The sequence below is a fragment of the Dipteris shenzhenensis genome, chromosome 18, assembly GCF_047967505.1.
Source record: "Dipteris shenzhenensis isolate YYH24624 ecotype China chromosome 18, Dip_SZ_1.0, whole genome shotgun sequence".
Classification (NCBI taxonomy): Eukaryota; Viridiplantae; Streptophyta; class Polypodiopsida; order Gleicheniales; family Dipteridaceae; genus Dipteris; species Dipteris shenzhenensis.
In genome coordinates, this window is record NC_141613.1 from 47,684,322 (window position 1) to 47,705,016 (window position 20,695).

Consider the following 20,695-nt stretch of genomic DNA (forward strand, 5'->3'; position numbering starts at 1 on the left):
TACTCAAGGACAAGAATACTAGGTTGTAAACCGTCGTAAATCTTCTTTCATTAATTCGACCACTGAAGCAAAATGCGTCAAATCTCGAAGTTTTGTCTTGGAGTCGGTACTCAAGGACAAGAATACTAGGTTGTAAACCAGCCCTATACTTCCGGAGCTTTGTCTTTTTTTAGATATCTTTGAAGATGGTAATCTGAAGATAAGCTGACCAAAACTTCTTATTATAGGTCTTGACAGCATTTGATGCTGTCATGCTTAAGCTCTCCCATGTTGAATGAATACTATCATGGAAATCTTTGGGCAAAAATTACTCATAGTACTATTTCCTGAAGTCTCACTTTTTTAAGTATAATGTTGGACCACCACCTATAGCTCCTAATGATCATCCTCAACCAGAAGTTGAAGATGAAGATGAGGTGGGAATGAAATATAAAAATATTTGCTAAAATTGCAGCACTGTGGGCAAAGCTGGGTGGAATATCCTCATCTCACTTTGTTGTAAGCAGAAACACCACAATTGACTACGTACAATTAGTTATTCTCTAGTCTTATTGTGGGGAACTAATCTTTAGTAAGATAAACGGAATGTAAATCCCATTGTTCTTACATTTAACTTTTCCAAGAATACAATTTTATGTATTTCTTTACATAAATTGACAAATATGTGTGTGAAACCCTTGTCTGTGATAATGTGACATCCCCATATAAAATTTCATCAAATATACATTCGAAATTCCCAAAACTAGTTAATGGACTTTCTTTTCTCTTTCATCCACTATCCAAAGTAAAAGATTACAATCTTTTTACTCCTGCTACATTGCATTTGACAACCAAAGCAGCAAAAAGGAAAACAACATAAACAAAAAGATTTCAAAATGATTTACCACTTACAACCCAAAAATTTGAATTTTTAATTGCCAAAATCAAAAGCAGCCTCGTAGCGTTCAGACATGTGCAAAGTGGGGCAGAACATTACAGCCTGCTAAATTTTCTTCACCTACCACCTCTGGTCTCAACATCCATACATATGTTTCCCTCTTAGTGTTCATGTCCCAGATAGCCACAAATGGAGGAAACGTTACACACAGTATAGAATGACAATGAAGCGAAAGATGTGGACAAATAGAAAGCCAAGGAGGGTAGCATTGATTCCACAATGTCGATTACTCACTTTGAAAATTAGCCTTGTAAGCCACGGCCTTTTCAAGATATGCGCCATTGAATGTGCAATTGCTAAAATCAGCTTCTCTCATGTCAGCTGAGGTGAAGTTTGCCCGCCTGCAGATGTGAGTACAAGCCTGCCTTAATTTCAGTCCTTGAGACCAAGCACAAATATCCAGGCCCTTACTTCACTCTCCTTTTGTACTGATTCATAGCCATGAAAATTCCCAAAATCAGAATATAATAATTATGAAGTAATCTAAAACATACTACACCACGACATGTGAGTCATTTCAGGACTACATGGGGGGGGGCGGGGGGGGCAAAGAGAGAGAGAGAGATAGAGAAAGTCTTCTGGAGGACTCACGGGAGAAGGGGAGAGAGAGAGAGAGAGAAAGAAAGAAATAAAGTTTAATAAAGTCTTCGGAAGACCGATGGGTCTATGAGACTATGAAAAACCTGATACAATGAGCTGTGGTAGTGGAGCTACTAAACGAGCATCCACACCAATGCAGAATGCAAAAAAATGCAAAATGGCAGTACTAAGTCCTAAGTACAACATAGTCATATCTCGACTATATATATCAATCTCAGCATCATCGTCGGCATCATCATAACCATCATCATCATCATTGTCGGTAGCAGGACATCAAGATGGATGAGGCTGTGGAAGTGGAGGCATGAGGTCAGCAATAGAACATTGTCGCCCCCCCAAGGGTCGCGTCTTGGTACGTCTCCTGGTCGTAGCTCTGCGTCTAACCAAGGCCACTATGACCCCTGTCGGTAGGGCTCCGAACCTAAACAAGGAGGGGATGTCCCCAAGTATGATATGTGAGTCAACCCCTTGTCTGAGCTATCAAGTCACAAGTTCGGGTCACGGTCATGTCAAGGTCTCGCCTCGTGGGGGTCTATGTGATCTCGCTGAAAGAACTCCGTGATAGAGCTCTGAGAGGTATCAGTCGAGGGAGAAGTCTGCTCCTGTCTCCGTGCTCAGAGTATCCTATCACGGTGTCTAAGCATCTCATGAATGAAACCAACCAAACATCACTGGTTTGGATAGGAGAGGACACAGGCCAACATCCCATAACTATCTCTGAAGAGACAGTAGAAATGCCCTCGGATCTCACAGTAAACAAGACACCTGAAAATGAAATGCTCCTCTGTCTCAACCTCCTGCATGTCACACGGTGTGCATATGCAGCGCCTCTCCCTGGGTAACCGCTCTGCTCGACTGCTCACGATACGAAGTCTGTGTGAAGAGAACAAGAACTGCCCAAGGGAGATCCTCAGCGAGTGGGGTAGGTGAATTTGCGTGTATCTTGGTGGATCAATGACACCCTCCACTGTGATACGTAAGAAGTGATCTCTGTAGAAGCCCAACTTCACTGGAAGATCACTCGGGCCCAACCAAGTCTGAAATGTGTGTAGCTGTAGTAGATCCTCATGGATAACCTGCTTGACCTCTTGTGATAGGAGGGGAGAGAAAGGAGCATCCATGCTGTACTGGAAAGGAGGTAGTCTGTCCATGTGGACCCTAGTCCTGCAAACCATCTCTCTGTGCATGCATACCAGCACCTCTGATCTCCCCTTGCTGCAAGTGCCATAGAAGAGGATAGTGCTAGCCATGGTATCTTGCTACGCCCGGATGTGTAATCCCCATACTCCCTGACTCGGTACAGATATGTAATGACCTGAAATGCAGCATCTAGCTGTAATGGGGGTGACCAAAACTCCGCCCGAATGATCTGGTGAGGGACAGATGGCTTACCACGGATCATCCATGATAACATGAGAACCTATAGCCGCTCCACTCGCCCACTCTGTATCCGACAAGTTTGGCCCCCAACATGGACTACCATACATCCCTATTGGGCGGACCAAGGAGTCAAAAAGCAACCCTTTGGTCCGTGGATCCTGAAAGTGAGCAGAAGCACTATCTCTCTAGTCTAGCCAATGAATCATATCCTCTGCTTAGGTGCGCCTACATCGCGGGTCTCATGATGAAGATGGGTCCGAAAAAGACGACCCCCAAATAAGTGTATGATGAAACTACTTCATCTGGAGACCCATCAAATGTGAAATGCTCATCGCGCATGACGGCTCGAGATGTATTGAAGATCATAACCTTGGTTTTACCCAAGTTGACCTTCAAATCATGAGACTGACAAAAAGACTGTAGTGCGTCAAGGTGTCTCTAGAGCCCCTCTGCTGAGGAAGACAAGAGAGCCACGTCATCTGCGTAAAGTAATATCCGAATCAACGTGCCCGCGAGAGAGCAACCTACCCCCCCTGTGCCTGCATCACTGTCTCGAGCTCGTCGATGTAGAGGCCAAACAAGGTAGATGATAATGGGCACCCTTGTCTGACCCCAATAGTGCTCATGATCTCGTTTGTCCATCCAGATCCTATCCGGACTCTGTCTGAAACTGGCTCATAAAGTACCATGACAGTCCAAATGATCTCCTAGTCGTAACCCAAATCCTGTAGGCGTCGTATGAGACGGGCTCTCGGAACAGTATCCAATGCCTTGCGGGAGTCCACAAAGCAACAGTAAACCCTCTACTTCCGTGCTCTCGTCTCCTCAATGAGTTATTACTGAACAGAATGTTCAGTAGCTTCTCCTCGTTCCGCCGCACGAAGTCAAGTTTCTTCCTGCGTATAGACGATGGTACTCGCATAGCGTCTCTGATTCGCTCGGAAGGCTGTTTTTTGTTTTGAATCTGAGCTGACGGCATAAAGCCTTACACTCATCATCGTACCAGCTATTACAGGGTACGCTCCCAGGAGGTGGTGGACGGGTGGAGCGGGTGGTCTGGGAAAGACGTGAAAATCAGCCTCGTGTAGTGAGCGAGTGACTAGGACAGCATGGTCCTCTAATAAGGGTATAAAGTCAATGTATGCGAGAAGTATGTACAGACAGCCAGAGTAAGTAGGTGAGTGATCGCGATCAAAGCATATATCATGGTAGGTGGAGTAAGAGCTCAACGGGGTAGAAAGTGATGTGCAGCGGGGGGTAGAAATGCTAAAGAAAAGATAGGTATGATCAGCCCCTGGAGGGAGAGGTGCTACGGTAAAGTCAGTGATGCGAGATGTGAAGGCAGGAGATCCCATGATGTAGTCCACAACACTGAAGCCTCCCCCATGTGGAAAGCAAGTGAAGCCACCTGATGCGGGCCATCTATCAAGATCATTATAGATAATGAGATCATGCATCCTACCGAGGTCTAATAGAGCCTGCCCATAGGATGTGAGCAGTCCTCGTCTGTCAACCGAAACTCGTAGCATACTTGCCTCCTCAAGGTCAATGTCTGGCAGTAGAGTGGAGTCATCCCTGAAGTCGAGGAGTGGTGCCTGACGAGCGCCTGTTCTCGCGTTGAAGTCCCCAACTAGGAGGACTTCCCCACGGCTAGAGAAGTCAACAATGGACTGATAAAGAGCAGCAAATGGGGATGTCTCATCCTCCCCTTGAATATCTCTAGCAAAGCGGGAGGTCTCGAGAGGGAAGTAGCAAAACTGCAATAAACAAATCTCGGCTATCCATGTGTCGAATCTGAATCCAAAGAAACCTGAAGTGTAGATCTCTCTGCTCCACTGAGATGGTCCCCAAAAGTGTGGATCAGTAAAGGATTGCGACTCCTCCTAATCCTCGGACCCCTTCTGTATCCCTCGTCTCATCTCTATAGGCACACTCCCATGTATACCCGCTGACTGTTGGTAGTGGGCGCTCTGGACTCTGATGTGTCTCTGTGTAAAAGACTATGTTGTGACCTGTATAGGATTCCGTTCTGACCATTACAGTTCCAGATGGTACAAGATAGGGTCTCGGATGTCTGGGTCCCATAGACCCCGCCTTCCTATGCGGAAGGAGAGATGGGTGCCAAGAGAGAGAGAGAAAGAGAGAGAGAGAGAGAGAGAGAGAGAGAGAGAGGATAAAGAAACGCAACCAAAAAAACCAATTCGCAAGTTATGGTATAAGAGACAACACACGTATAGATGAGGGGATCGAGGCACGACGGGTGATTTTCCAGGGTCTGAAAAGAGAGTTCCCTAAGGCTGAGAAAAAGGGATATCAACGTCAAAAGCCGAGGGGCACACAAATGCCAAGAGCTTATAAGTGCAAGTCCTAGTTTACCCCTGAGAAGATTGCCAGTTTTCACAAAGAGAGAAAGTGTTTCCGATGTGGAAGCGAGGGGCATGTGGCTGCCCAATGCCGTGAGAGGCCTTCATTCTCAACGGAGCAAAAGAAGCTATAGGGACAGCCGAGGCCAGTGTGGCCGGAAGAGTCGCGGATGTATTGGGACGAGTCAGTGATCCTAAGGAGATAAGAGTTATGCCTTGCTTGGGGAAAGATCATAGACCAGCACACATATTGTTTGACCCAAAGGTTGACCTAGGGGAAGCTGATAACTTTATATCACATGATCTAGCCCTCAGACTGGGTATCAAGACTGAAGAGTGGGTAAGGCCCTAGATGCCGATCAAATGTTTCAAGGGGACCCTGTGCCTGTGACTCCCTTGATTGGGAAGCTTCGTGTGCATGTACAAAGTTATGTAGACCAGGAAGACTTCTTCATTTCCCCTCTCAAGCATCATGATATAGTTCTTGGGATGCCTTGGTTTCATCGTAGGGCAGTGAGGTTGTCTCAACTTAAAAGAGTGTTAGATTTTACACACATAGGAGTAAAGCACAACGGATCGTTGCCGGGAACAAAGGGGAGACTATCCCCATTATATAAGATGTCACAAACTCTAGCATTTTCACCAAGTATGGCACGAGATTCGGCAATGATCTTATCAATCTCATCAATCTCCTTCCCACTAACAAATGGGGGGATAGGAGCAACCTCATTAATCTCCTTCCCCCTAACAGCTGGGGGGATAGAAGCGACCTCATCAACACAAGAAACAAGGACAAGAATATCTCCTGCTTGTATCCGGGTGTCCATGACGCCAATAGTAGTCTCATGAAGGGTAACCGGCTCACCAACTCTGACTGACACCCAACGAGGGACGATTGGAGTAGGACATGCTGAAGGTCTTGGACACGCTGAAGAAGAAGGATCAGGACGAGAGGTCAAAGGTCTTGGGCGTGAAGTAGAAGGTCTAGCAGCGCGAGAAGGATGTGCAGCGGGTCGTGAGGTAGGTCCATGGGGCACTCCACCCGTGGACCCTTTAGGCCTTTTCTTCTTCCTTGGGCAATCTCTGGCGAAGTGCCCTGGGGTCTTGCAAATCCTGCACTGATCCTGCCTCCCTGCAATCTCGACTCTCTGTCTAAAGAAAGAGCCATCCGGACACTGAAGCATGATGTGGTCATCCGTGATATAAGGGTTAGAGACAATGACCCTATCCTGTGGTACCCCATCCGACCTGACAACCTCTGTTGTCTAAGAAAGCACCCAGGGAGAGGGGAAATCTTAGTGACCAACCCAAAAGCGGCTCCAATGGAGTGTAGGAGTCAATGGTACACCTGAGGAAGGCCGACAAGTCCAATGAAAAGTAAAGTCATCCGTTGTCCTCCTCCACAGGGTCAAACCCCAATGAGAAAGGCATCAAAAAGATTCCCCTGGAGCTCAATGCTAAAGGACTAGCCTGAAGCACTGTACCTATTGCATCCGGGGAGTCGAAAACAAACTGGAAAAAACCTCGACCAAGCAGACGAACATCCATGAGGTGCTCTGCGAGGTTTTCAGGTAATGTGGCAAGCATCCAATCCCTGGCCTATAACCTAGAGGGGTGGGACCCGTGGATGCGAGCAAAGAGTGAAGTGAAACTCTCCTCCTCAATGTCTTTCTTGAGCTACTGCAACTCGTCTTTCGAAAACGTGACGGTTTTCGGGACTAGTGGAAGTGGATGAGGATTGACTAAGGGCTGAGCCGTTGTCAATCTGAATGGGAAGGATGACTCGAACACGATGAAACTCCGTCTGCTCCACTTGGCGCTCCACTTGCGCACGAGGAAGGCGGGCGACCACGAATACAGAGCAAGAGGAGGCTGGGTGGGAGGAGGACGGGGAAGGGAAGGAGGGGGGGTAGAGGCGGGGAGGGGGCGAGGTGGGGGCGGGATAGGGACAGAGTCGCGGCAGGATGGGGGGCGAGGGTAGGGCACGGGAGGGGGGCTGGAAGGAGGGTGAAATGGAGGGGCTAGGAAGGGGAGGGATGGGGAGCGGAATGGGGGGACACAAAAGGGGAGGGATGGGGGCGGGGTGGGGGGCGGGGGTAGGAGGCGGGATGGGGGGTGGGAGGAAGGCAGGTGGGGGGTGGGGGAGAGGGCGAGTAGGGGTGGGGAAGGGCGAGGGAGGGGGCAACAGGGAAGGGCGGGTTAGTGCAGCTAGGGAGGGAGGGAGAAGGGAGCAAGGAGGAAGGTGATGGAGGGAGGGGAAGGGGGCTGCAAGGGAGGGAGAGGGAGGAGGGGAGAGGTAGGAGGGGAGAGGGAGGGGAGGAGGAGGTAGGGCTGCGAGGGAGGGAGGGCTGCAAGGGAGGAGCACGGAGGAGCACCAGCTGAGCCAAACTCATCCCTCTTGAGGAGAATGCCTTATTTAGGCTTTTTATGGCAATGTTGATTTGTGACTCCCATAATTTATGTGTGACTGCCTTGGGCTTCTGTGGCGCAGAAGTCTGGCCACGTGTGCGGGACTTGGGGAATTAAAATTCCTAGTGGGCCCTTGGAAATTGTGAATGCGCACGCCAATTACTAGGCAATTAATTCCTAGGATCACTATGTGCAACAGAGGGGCAAAAGAGTGGTGCAATTAAAAATTGCTATTTTTGGCACAAGACTCTAAAATCAGCACAAGACACCTGTTTGGCATGCAAGAGGCCAAAAAGCAAGCAGAAAAGTCGAAATTTGCTTTCAAAGCTGTTTTCTGGACCACAGAAGAACAAGGAGAGGCAAGCCACAGGCTGGGAAAGTGCTCCAGGGCCATTCTATCACATCGCCTTATTGATTTTTGACTAACACAGCAGTCTATGGGCTGCCAAGTCTGACGGAAGCTCAAAAACGATCGTTTTTGTGCCAAAAGCCTAGAGATTAGTTCATTTTTGCTACTTTCCGGGTTGCAGGCAGGCTGTAGGAAGCAAGACGATTTGATTTTTTGATGATTTCTGTCAGCTGCTGCTGATTTTGGACCTTTTGCAAGCGGGGCGGCCTGTTCTGTGTTGCTTTCGGGCTGTTGCAAGGTTGAATCATTGGTTCCTTGCTGGATTCAGGGTTTTCCAGGCCATACAACTTATTTTCTTAGGATTCCTAGCAAAGGAGGGCTGGTTTTTGCCTGCTTTTTCCGTTCCCTGACTGGTTGTGGGCTGGTTATTGCCTTTGGTATTGTTTCCACGCAAGGAAAGGCTGGGTTTTGCCTGCTTTTGCCGTTCTCGGACTGGTTGTGGGTGGTTATTGCTTTGGTATTGTTTCCAGGCAAGGAAAGGCTGATTTATGCTGTTGAGCAATGGCCGGGGTGGCTACAGATTGGGACGAACTGTTTTGGAAGTGCCAAAGTTTGGCTGTCCTTGTCTTTTTTGCAACTGTTTAGCCGTGCTAGGAAGAGTGCATGGTTGCCTAGTGATTCGATGCATATTCGCCATATAAAGTTGAGCAGGAATTGCAGAGTGTGCAGGATATTGGAAGTCTGTGGGCAATGGTTTGCTTGTGGTGCAGCTTCAAGAGACCTTGTAATAAGCCTCTTGGCTTTATATGAATATTAAAGAAATACCGCAAGGAGCGCCAATGTTTGGGGCTAATCGGTGTCTTTGTTTCTGAGTAGGAGCGCTCTAGCTCCCTGTGAATTAATCTATGGTGATTAATAATTTGATTAATTAATGTGTATGCTGTGGCTAAAGTGGATCTCACCACCCTTTGATTAGTGAAGGTTGGTTTCAACTGTGGACCAAAGATGAGATATTTGCAGCTGATAAGTATGTCAAAGATCTCCAAACAGCATTCAGCCAAGTGCGGACAGCAATAGAGAGATCTCAGGAGAAACAAAAGCTGCCTTTTACTAGGGACACTTTATGTGTCTCACTTCTTATGCCACAATATCTATGCATCCATCTTTGCATGCCACATAGGCAGTTGAGGGTTTCTCCATCAGCTCTACGTCAAGATCTGACATGAGAGATCTAAGCTTCTTTAGGAGGCACTACATTTGCAGATATCTGATATTGCCACCTTTGGGAGGCGAATTGTACATTATAGCACGACTGCTCCTTCAGTAGGCTCATTCCTTACCATTCTTCATCCACCATCCACGCAAACATGGGTTGGCAGTCCTGATCCTCCTCACCCTTTGACAAAGAAAAACTCTCTTCACAAGTGCCACATGTATCGTCTCACTAGTGCAATATAATAGCTCTGCCCTAGGGCTGTCCTAGGGACATCCCCAACAAAGGCATGCAGTTGAGCTGCTTTGGTCATCCAAACAAGACCAAAGGCAGGCTCAAATACATGTGACAACAGATAGGCTGCTATATGCGGGCAGCACAACAGGGCTAACAAGCAAGCATGACCACCACACAAGCCATCGCAAACAAGTAGTAGCATTTATAGGCTCTAGATGGGGTAGTCAGCTGGCCTATGGCAGTGACCTCCTGGATGTGGTCACCCTCTAGGGCCAAGCTCGTCTGGATCTAGTCATAAACCTAGCTCCTCGTAGGCGTGAGGCCAACAGTACAGCCCACCAAAGCTCTGTCTTGAAGGGACTGGATGACATTCTTTGCCTATTGTTTGTCCTCTGGGAAAAGTACAATCGGGGTCGGGAGATGCCATGTGAGAGCAAGTGGTCTTTAACAAGATTATGTCCCCCAGAATCAAGAAAGCAAACACGATGTCCCTGCTAGTAGCAGGAGGAGGGGAGGAAGGAAAAGGAGAAGGGGCTCAGGCAGGAAAGGGTCTTGCTTCACAGTCCACAAAGCTGCTGTCCAGCCCGGTTGGTTGGAGAGCGATAGAGCCCCTGAACAGGCCTGGAGCCTGCTGACAAAAAAGCAGCCTCTATTTGAGGGCTTCTGGCAAGCAAAGGAGGCAGAAGCAAATGCCTACAACCTGGCTGTGATATTACCAGGCAGGGGTGCAGCTGCTGTGAGCAGCTGCTCGAAAAATGTCTGCAAATCAGCGGCAAAGCGAGGCAGCGCAGAACGTGTGCACGAGGGAGGTGGCATGAAGAAGGAAGAGGTGGGATGGATGGCAGAGAGCGGGTGGCAAAATAGACCATTGGGGGGGGGGGGCGGGGGGGTGTTGGAAAGCGGGTGGTAGAGAGCAGAAGATGGGATGGAGAGAGAGAGAGAGAGAGGCTAGGCAGGGGCTGAGGAAGGGGAGGAGTGGGCTGCAGGCAAGGGGAGGGCAGGTTGAGGCACAAGGCAGGGGGAGCTTAGCACGGGGAGGAGTGCGAGCAGGAGATGATCCCAACATGGAACAGGAAAGTTCCACCACCTCAACCATTTACGTTAGCTCATAATTCTGAGCAAATTCATAATTTGATTGGAGAATGTACAAGCAGCTATCCAATTGGAGTCGAGGCACAAGAACTTGTGCAACTTATGCTCGTATTTTTTAATTAGTTGAATTGATGCTTGTGTGATCAGATCTTTATAATGGTTCAGTGATTTGTTCTATCCTTGCGCTATCTCATAGAATTGTCTGGTCAGTTTGTCCATGTAACAGGATCATATAGTGGGTGCTTAGCTATCTGAACACTGTCGAAATTCGGTCGACAAGGAGTCCTCATCCATTTTATTTTATATGGGGGCAGTGCCTGCTGGTGCTTGCAATAGGGTATGAGGTAAGCCCATTCACATGATGGGGTGGGGGAGTATGAGTTTAAGTGTTTTCTGAAACCCATTCCTCAGTTTTAAACCCATTCCTCTCCAAACTGCCTTGTCCCTAGATGGGATATTCTCATACCAAATCTTCAAAAGAATTGCATGGCCTTCCTCCTCTATGCTCGATTTCTATGCCTAGAACTGAAACTTTTCTGATACCAATGTAACATGCATCAGACGTAGTGTCAGATACACATTCACGTGGACTGTGAGTGACATCAGATGACTTGCATGTATGCTAACTACTTGTTGCTTTATCGCTTATAGCCTTGGCAATCACCAAATGCACAAAGAATATAAATGAGTCACTAGGCTGGAAATACAATCAATAAAACTTAAGGTCCTTTTTAGAAACCGAACTAAGAGGCTGCTGCTGGACTGCCTATGGAATACTGCTGCTGATTGAAGAGCCTGAGTTCTGGATTGCTTTATGGAGTATGAGAGCTGTGTCCTTCCTTATATAGCTAGTGAAGCCGGCCAACTAGCAGGGGGCTAGCTGGCTGACTGCACTTTCTTCTCCAGCTGAGCTCCCCTGTCAGCACCCATGCCTTGGTGGAGTAGAGTCCCATTTTACTCGGCCTGTACCTAGTGTTCTTCATTCCATGGTATCACAGGTTCACAGTTAGCATGGACACAACACGACACATGCCATGATATCCAGTGACCTTTGCTTCCTAGGGCTCCCAAAGGAGTATCAGTGCATCTTGGCTCCATCAGGATATTTTAGCACAGTCTTGAGGGTCCCCACCTACCACAATAGCCTCGGTTTTGGCAGATGTCCCACGAAAGGTGATCATTGAGTGCCCAAAGACCCTACCAAAGGAGATCTTCCTCGAGACACTAGATGGGGAAGAGCTTCAACAGAGGGTCGAAGTTTCTGGCCTCCCTGGTCAGTGCCTACGTTGCAGGCAGATGGGACACCTAATGAGGGCCCGTCCCCTCGAGGTAGGTTGGACCCGCACCCACCCACAACCTCCCTAGGGCCAACAGCATGAGAGTCGAGAGGATAGAGCCCAACAACTGACCAAGCAGTAGCAGGATCCCTAGACCCCCTGGGGAGATTTAGGATCAGAAGGGATACATGTGGGGAGCGGAAGTACCTTGGCTGGGCGTAGTGGGATGGTGGCTCAACGAGTTGTTTTAGGGAATGGAGTTGACTCCCCCGAGAGACAGAGGAACGTGTGAGAGGCCTCTCTCACTTGAGACCCTCTCTCACTTGAGACGGGGGATAGTAGAGATAGATGCCACCATCCCCAAACCCTGGAGGAATGGTCTCCATAGAGCCTCAGTCCCCCATGTGGTGGTATGGGTAGTTCTCAAGGATAGGGATGCCCTTGGGGATTCAGTATATGCACTGAGTCCTGGGAGCCTTCGACACTATGCATTACAAAGTGGGTCCAAGGGTTTTCTACAGTCAGAGATAGAGGGAGATCCAGCGCTAGATGTGGCGTTGAGATGCTTGAGTCGTATATATGTCTAGATGAATCCAGGAACATGCCAAAACTCGTCCTCTAAAAAGACAAAACACAGTGCATTGAGATGCTTAAGTGGTAGCGGATCAGAGTAGTGAGTCGTCTTGGCAGGGCCACTAACCCAACGCACTACTATATGGCTGGTCTGGTTGCATTGATGGCTCTGGCTGTGGGAGGGCCACCCCTTTCGGGAGATTCAATGGGATCCAAGAGAATCATTTTGGCCCTCAATTATGAGTAAATAGATTCAGGATACTACTCTCCTCCCAGCAACACCCTTTGTTTTCTCCAAAAAACAATGCTTGGGAGGCAGCCGCCAATATCACAATCAATAATATTTGGGTAGCACAATGAAGCCTTGAGATAGGAGAGCTGCAAGTCCATCATAATTCCACTCTCGTCAACATATGGCTGGATAAAGTGCCTGCATGTATTTTCCATATCTTCACAGATCAAGGAATCCATTGGTTGTGTAGTCCACCATACTAGTTGTAGGCACCTGCTCCTAGGTTAATCACGTTTTCAAAGCTATATAATAGAAGGCACTTTTCTCTAGAAGAAAAAAAGGACACGTATCTACCATTGTATCTACAACCTATGTCGACTCTTTGAACTCTGTATCCACATCAAAACTCTCAAATATGCAGCAAAGGACACCAACTTCAATCAAGGAAGCCTTTATCCCACATAATGATACACTATTTCCCTTTGCATTACATATTGCATCTCATTAGTTGTTTGTTAGTTGCAAAAAATGAAAGTTTGACATCATCGTTGTCAGCTCCAACCTTAACACGTTTAACAATAGCACACACATAAGAGTGTAAGCACCAATATTGGATAATCTGAAGGAATTACACTAAAGTTTTTGCGCTCTGTCAAATTGCAAATGCATCTTCGTATTTAATGAACAAGGGGAAAAATATCCAAAAATATACATTGAGCGAGCTTAGTTAGTACCTGAAATTTTCATTGGAATGGACAGTTTTCCTGCAGTATGGCAAGTGCCACCCAAGCATTAGTAATGACACAATGAAACTGCTTTGAACTCACATGCTTTAAATGACTTTCAACCATCAACACCTAGACATAAAAACTCAAAGAGACTCCAACTACTTAATTCTTAGTGGCATTGTCAGAGTAACCAGTCTTGCGGTCTCATGGTGTAATCTTATTATGTGCATAGGTTAATGTGTGGGTAGAGTGGTATATGGAGAGATAGGGACCTAACCCTAATTTTCATTATATATATAGGTTCATTGAGTAGAGTTGGACCTGAAACTGTGAGAAAACCCGTCTCCTTCCTCCTCAGCAGTCCTTGAGACCTCGCTTGGGAGGCAGTCCAAGTCAAGTAGAGAGAGCACTTGGATGTAAAAGCCTTGCAAGGGAGATTGCAAAGAGTATTGCAAGGGAAGCTGAATAAAACTACCACAAACATCATTCACAAGAGCTTGTTGCAAATAGTGTGTAAGCTCACAAGGGCTGAAGTTCATTCATGAGTTCAAAGACTCTAGATCTGTCTGAGAAGAAGCAGCAGTTGAAGAATTCAATAGAGCAAGCTATTCAAACGTTAGATACTCAACTGCTATACTCAGCAGTGGCTGCCCTGGTCATGGAGGAAGAGCTGAGCTAGCTCTTTGGCCAGGAAATAGCTCTCATAGAAGCTCCTAAATCTTGTAAGGGGCCCAAGGTCTGAATACTAGTGTTAAGAGAAGCCTGCTAGTTATGCGTGCCACAACACGTTGAAATGCAATTAAAGAGGTCAGTTAACAAATATCAGCAGCAGCTGTGCCAACCTATCACATACAACATATCAGATTATAAAGCCAATGCATAGGCTCAAAGGCCCGGAGCGCACGTTCAGAGAGTCCGATTGCCATTTGACTAAACGCAGAAGCGCTAAGTCAGTGCGAGGAACCTTCGCATGAATGGACAGGGAGAAACCATGTTAGAGGATACTAATTGCAAGATGCAACTTTAAATATCTGAGAGGACGAGACACTGCAACAACACAAGCACGATATCCACAAGCTTAAAGCTCCGATTTTTTGCAAGTGCAGAATGCACAATCGCAAGGAAGATAAACCGATAGCTCAGAGAAATGATCATGCAAAGGAGAGAAATCCCTGCAACCATACTAAGCAACACTTCTGAGAATCAGATTGAGTTTTTCGCACGGTCCTCAATGCATGGTTGAAGTTGACCAAACCTCAGTTAAGAATTCAATCCAAAATAAATGCCAGCCATATCAGCCCAAAGTTAAATCTTACCTTAAGATAGGTTAGTCCTAACCTAGCCATGCATGTTAACCAACCAAGCTTAAGTAAACTAAGGTCAATCACTTGTAGTTGACTTGACCAAACCTCAAGAGGTTCAATTAGGTCAAGTTATCACATCATCAATCCACCTCAAGGATTTTTTTATCTTTTTAAGTCCAAATTGCGAGTAAAATATACTATTGCGGCGGACCTCGTCCGCACCTTATAGATGTTCGACCTTTGGGAGGAGAATTCTTTCAAGTGGCTATTGACACTCCTAGAGCTGCGAGCACTGTGCTCAATGCGAGCCCTGTCACATGCACCCCTGTGCAATGTGACAAACTGTGTCGTCGATAAGTGCATAATAGTTCCCTAATAGGAGATTCTGTCGTATGTTTCCCACCACAGGTAGAAAACACTGAACTACGTGCCCTCTATCGTTTACTCCAAGCTTCCAAAACTAAAAGACTTGACATCCCAAGCACGATCAAAACTCCGATAGTTGGAGCAAACAGGCTCCCTGTCTTCCTACGTCTCTCAGTTCACCACATTGGTGCTGGAGATTGATGGTTTAACTGAGGATGATCGCCTTCATGCTTTCATCTCACGCCTAAATCCCTCATTACGCATTGACGTCCTTAAAGCAAACATCACCACCACAGCTGGCGCTATTGCTTACGCAGAGCGCATAACAGATTTCCAAAACACGGGGAAGCAGAGTGCTAATCGCACACAGAACTCTACTATGGCCAAAGGTGCTCGCCCTCAAGATAACCTCAGGTTTCGAAAAAACTCGTGTCATCAAGGTCAGCGACAGTCTCAAGATCCCCAGAAGTCTCAGAAATCTTATGCTGGATTCCAACAGAAGCACTCCTCCAAGGATCGCGCCTCTTCTTCTTCCCAAAGTCATTACCGACATCCCCAACATGAAGGTGCGGCCACTAGGAAGAGGAAGAACTCCAGCACAAAAGGACTTTGTACCATCTGTACAGGCGACCATAGATGGTTCGATTGTCCCAAGCGACCAAAGCAAAATTCCAATATGGAACCAAGGACTTCCAAGACAGAAGATGCTATACCAGCACAAGACAAGAAAGGCAAAGCTGTTCGAATGGCGAATACCATCCACCTGAGCCTTGCCAGCAACCCCGAACCTTCCCTGGCCACTCAAGTACTTTGTATTCAAGGATCGATTCGTGGAACAACGGTCACTATCCTCATCGACAGTGGCTGCTCTCATAATTTCCTAGCTAGTTCTATGGTCGACAAACTTCGGTTGACCACCAGTCCTAGTCTCATGGACTATCAGATTGAACTCGCAAATGGAACTACCTTCTTGTGCAACACCAGGATCAAAAACTTGTCTTTTCGCATCCAACATTATACAGACAAGTTGAATTTCGATATCATGCCTCTTTCTCGGTACGATGTCATACTTGAACAACAGTGGCTCTACGACTATGATCCATCAATCAGTTTTCGCAGCCATACTATCCAATTTGTCCACCAGGGAAAACTTCTTGAGCTAACTGGTTCTAAGGACTCTCCTTCAACCCCAGTTGCCTCTGCCCTACAAGTAAAGAAGTGGGTTCGTAAACGTCAAGTAAAGACTTCACTTCTGTTGGTTACGGCAGTAGAGGAGACACCAACAAAGGATCCTCCTGAATACCTCAACCAACCTTTTTTCCAGCCCTACCTGGATATTTTTCCATAGGAATTGCCAAAGCAGTTACCACCTCGACGACCAGTAAATCACCCAATCGAACTTATTCCCGGCAGTAATCCACCGTCGAAACCTCCTTATCGGGTTTCTTACACTCAAAATTAAGAAATCCAAAGACAGGTCACCGAACTACTCGACAAAGGTCACATTCGGCCTAGTCGCAGCCCTTTCGGATCTCCTGTACTACTTGTGGAAAAAAAGAATAAGTCAATGCGCCTCTGCATCAACTACCGAGCCCTCAACAAGCTCACTATCAAAAACAAGTATCCATTGTCTCGCATCGATGACCTCTTCGATCAACTTCTACACGCAACACAATTCTCAAAGATTGATCTTCGTTCAGGTTATCATTAAATTCGCATACAAGAAGGCGATGAGTACAAGACAGCTTTTCGAACAAAGTATGGACACTATGAGTGTTTGGTCATGCCTTTTGGGTTAAACAATGCTCGACTTCCGAACAGAAGATTTTCTCATCCTATTCTTATACGAACGACCTTCTGTATTATCAAATCGCGTCTGTGTACCACATGACAAGAATGTTCGACGTCTTTTGTTAAAACAGCATCATGTAGTTCCTTATGCTGCCCATCCAGGCATCAACAAGACTTATAGGTTACTCAGTGCAACATACTACTCGCCTCAAATGAAAAGCGACGTCATCAAAATGGTTACATCTTGCTTATCTTGTAAACAAATGAAAGCAAGCCGACGACTTCCAGCAAGACTTCTTCAGCCTCTTCCAGTTCCAACTGAAAGGTGGGAAAGTATTTCCATGGATTTCATTACAACACTACCACGATCCTCTAGAGGTAACACTCAGATTATGGTAATTGTTGATCGATTGTCCAAAATGGCACACTTTGTTGCTTGCAAAAGCAGTGCACAGGCTCCAGACATCGCCAAACTCTTCATACAACACATCTTCCGACACCATGGATTGCCCAAGAATATCATATCTGACAGAGATCCTAAGTTTACCAGTCACTTTTGGAGTTCACTGTTCGAATCTTTGGGAACAACTCTACTGTTCAATTCAGCCTACCACCCAGAATCAGATGGCCAGACTGAAAGAGTCAACCAAGTTCTGGAAGAAATGCTTCGACATTATATTCAGTCACGCCTAGCAGCTTGGAAAGAGTATCTACCACTCCTTGAGTTTGCTTATAATAACTCTTTCCATAGTGCCATCAGCATGACTCCATTTCAAGCAGCTCATGGTTGTAAGACACGTTAAGACACGACACCGTTAGACACGCTTTAGACACGAGTGTCTAAAGTGTCTTAAAGATAAGACACGTAAGACACACCATTGTGGTTATAATAATAAATATTTAATTAATATATGTATAAGTATACAAATGTACAACTTGCTAGCATAGCTAGCTGCGAGATTCTAGAAGTACAATAAGCTACACTTAAATAATGAAAGAAGAAACAATGCACTTGTACAATGTAGTTAAGAGTCAAGACTCGTCACTCAAGACTTAAAAGTTAAAGTTAAGACTCACGATTGAAGAGCTCGTAAGTTTTGAGTACTAAAGTGACATGAATGAAAACTGCATCTCGATACATATAATTGAAAGAAAGCTTTCGACTCTCAAGACTCAAATCTCTAAAGATTCATCCTAATCTAAATCTATGAGGTCACTGCCACTGCTAGATCCAAAGTCACCATCAATGCTAGCATGGCTAAGTCAAACTCAATGTGTGTTGTTACTCCTCACCCACCCAAAAAAAAAAAAAAAAACACTAGAGTGTCTAAAGGTGTCTTAAGATAAGACACGTGTCTTAAGTGTCTTAAGTGTCTTAAGTGTCTTATCATAAGACACGAGTGTCTTAACAACCATGAAGCAGCTTATGGACACACTCCGATAGTACCAACAAATTTTATACTTCAACATCGAGTGGCCCTAGCTGATCAACTAGTTCAAGAAATGCAAGACATTCTACTCCAAGTCAGGGATCATATGTTAGGCCTAAGGTATGGGGCTGGGTTTTCCTTTTTAACCCCTCTAGGTACCCTTTTTATAAGGTGCTTGGTGCCAAAAGGTGTGCCTATTCTAAGGGGTGTGACCCTTGGAATAGGTGTACCTTTTCATGAAGGGGTGTGACCCTGTTTTCAAAAGGGGTGTCCCCACACGAAAAGGTGTGTCCTTTTTTCCACGATGGGGTGTGTCCCTTGGGTGAGGAGTCAAAACTCTTCATCAAAAGATGTGTCTGATGGTGGAAAAGGTGCGTCCCTTGGTTTTGGGACAGCCTAAGCACATGAAAAGACACGATTTTTGTCGTGTCCATTCACATCAACTCGTGATGTGTGGGAGATGGAGAGGCCATTGATGACTTTAGGCAAGGTTGGCGCTAAAAATTTTTACGCTCATTCTCTCCATCTCTTCTATGCACAATGTGCACGGATATCCTTCTAGCGGAAAGAGATGTATCAGATAGGCGCTAGAAGGTGGGGGGCATTTCCTAAGACAGGAGCGAAATTTTGCTATGATACCACTGTAAGAAATCCTAGATTTGCTATATTTAGAAATGTGCTAAGGAACAGAAAGGAGATTGCAATAGCAGAGAACAAGGAATAATTGTATTGCTTGAGTGTCTGTAGTATCTGTAGTGTGTGTCATTCATACAATTGGGCCTCTCTTATATATAGAGTGAAGAGTCACACATGAAAAGGTGTGTACTCCAAAGTGTATGTGCATGAAGAGGTGTGTACCCCTTATGAAGGGTGTGACCCTTGATGAGAGGGTACATTACAATAGGAGTGTCTCTTCAATAGAATGTCTCTTGTGAAGGGTTGTGCCTCATAGGAAGTGTCCCGTCGAAAGGACATACCCTTCCACAAGTGTTCATTCATCAAACCATCCATAAGTCTAGACATAGAGAAAGGAATACGTCACAGATCGTGACACCTTCATTGATCAAGGAAAGGGGATGGCCCTTGCCTCTTCCCCCTTTTCGAGTGCAAGAATCTTGTGTTTGTGTGCCCTTGCGCCAAGCTTGTTTCATAGGAACTGTGTTTTTGCCTTGGAGGACTTTGGTGATGAGGAGTTTGTGCCCTCTACCTTTCATGAGCTAGCTATTGGTAATCCTTTCCACTAGCTATTAGTATTCATTTTGACAAGTTATCCCTTGTGGACTTTCCTCCTATCTCTAGATCTTATGGCAGGAGGTCTCTTTCCCAAGAGAGGGTTGCTGCCACTAGGTCGCCGATGAGGATAGTTAGCTGGAATCTATAGGGCCTATGGTGGTATGCCTCATTGCCATACACACCTTATTCACACTCAGCTCTATACAAGTGTTACCGGGGGATCTATTGACATTCTTTTTATTTAGGAACACAAACTAGATGCTAGAGATTGCTCAAAGTCAGGAAAACTACTTCTAGTCACACTTTTTGGTCACCTTCTTTGGGCACTAGGGGAGGCACTTGTATCTCAATTTCAGATTCTTTTGTTCCTCTGGTGGTTGGACATGGTGAGCACAGTGGATCATTCTTTTAACTAGGGGATGCAAGGTTGGCTGCTCCCAACAATAGAGGGGATCATGTCCATTTGTAGAAGGAACTTCTCTCTTGGGTCCCCATTGCAAATTCATGGGTCATTGGAGGTGACTTCAATATGGTGGAGATGCCTTCAAATAAAAAGGGGAGTAGAGACGGTGGCATTCACTCTCTTAAGGGAGTAGCCACGGATGCCTTCTTTTTTCGGTTTAGTGGCACAGATGCTTCGTTCAATAATGCCTTTCACTTCAGCCATAGTCACTTGTGTACTCGTGGTCGAACAGGAGACTACAAATGCCCATTCATGCACGCATTGATAGATTTAATGTTGGCGATTGGGCATTAGATACAGGTGGCTCGGTATGCATTTCTCCTAGGGTTTCCACCTCAGATCATTTTCCAATGGTTTTGATGGTTTTCGAGCCTCACTTGAGAGGACGCTCTGCCAGTATCAGAACCGGATGCCTTTTATGCATAGAGGATCTCACAAAGGGAGCTTTACAAATTTGAGTTTCTCATGTGCAGAGGGAAATTTCTTCTCCCTCATTTATGGTAGCAGCCTTGTCTGATATTAGTGATTCTATCATTCAATCACTTGTAGCAGAAGACATGAGATTCTCAAACAAGAAGTTGGTCTTCTCCAACAGTTGACAGCCCTTCAAAGAAGCAGCAAAAACAGCCTACTGATGCTTGGATTCAAGAGCGCCTTATTGTGGCAAGGGCTCATCAGCAGGTACTTTTAGATTAGAGAGCAGAGTATGCATGTCATG

General features: G+C 46.1%; 1 protein-coding gene across 4 annotated transcripts in view; it reads right to left on the reverse strand.

Annotated features, from left to right (window-relative positions):
• LOC147891330 (Pentapeptide repeat-containing protein) overlaps positions 1-20,695 on the reverse strand; it is a 43,143-nt gene that overhangs the window by 14,479 nt on the left and 7,969 nt on the right. For all 4 annotated transcript variants that reach the window (XR_015542589.1, XM_087389420.1, XM_087389419.1 and 1 more), the window contains exons 3-4: positions 13,397-13,426; positions 1,172-1,278 (exon numbers count right to left, since the gene is read on the reverse strand). Coding sequence is in view for 3 of the 4 variants with exons in the window: in XM_087389420.1 (XP_087245546.1) it covers positions 1,172-1,278; positions 13,397-13,426 (137 nt within the window). In the remaining variant the exon portion in view is untranslated. The remainder of the gene's footprint in view (positions 1-1,171; positions 1,279-13,396; positions 13,427-20,695) is intronic.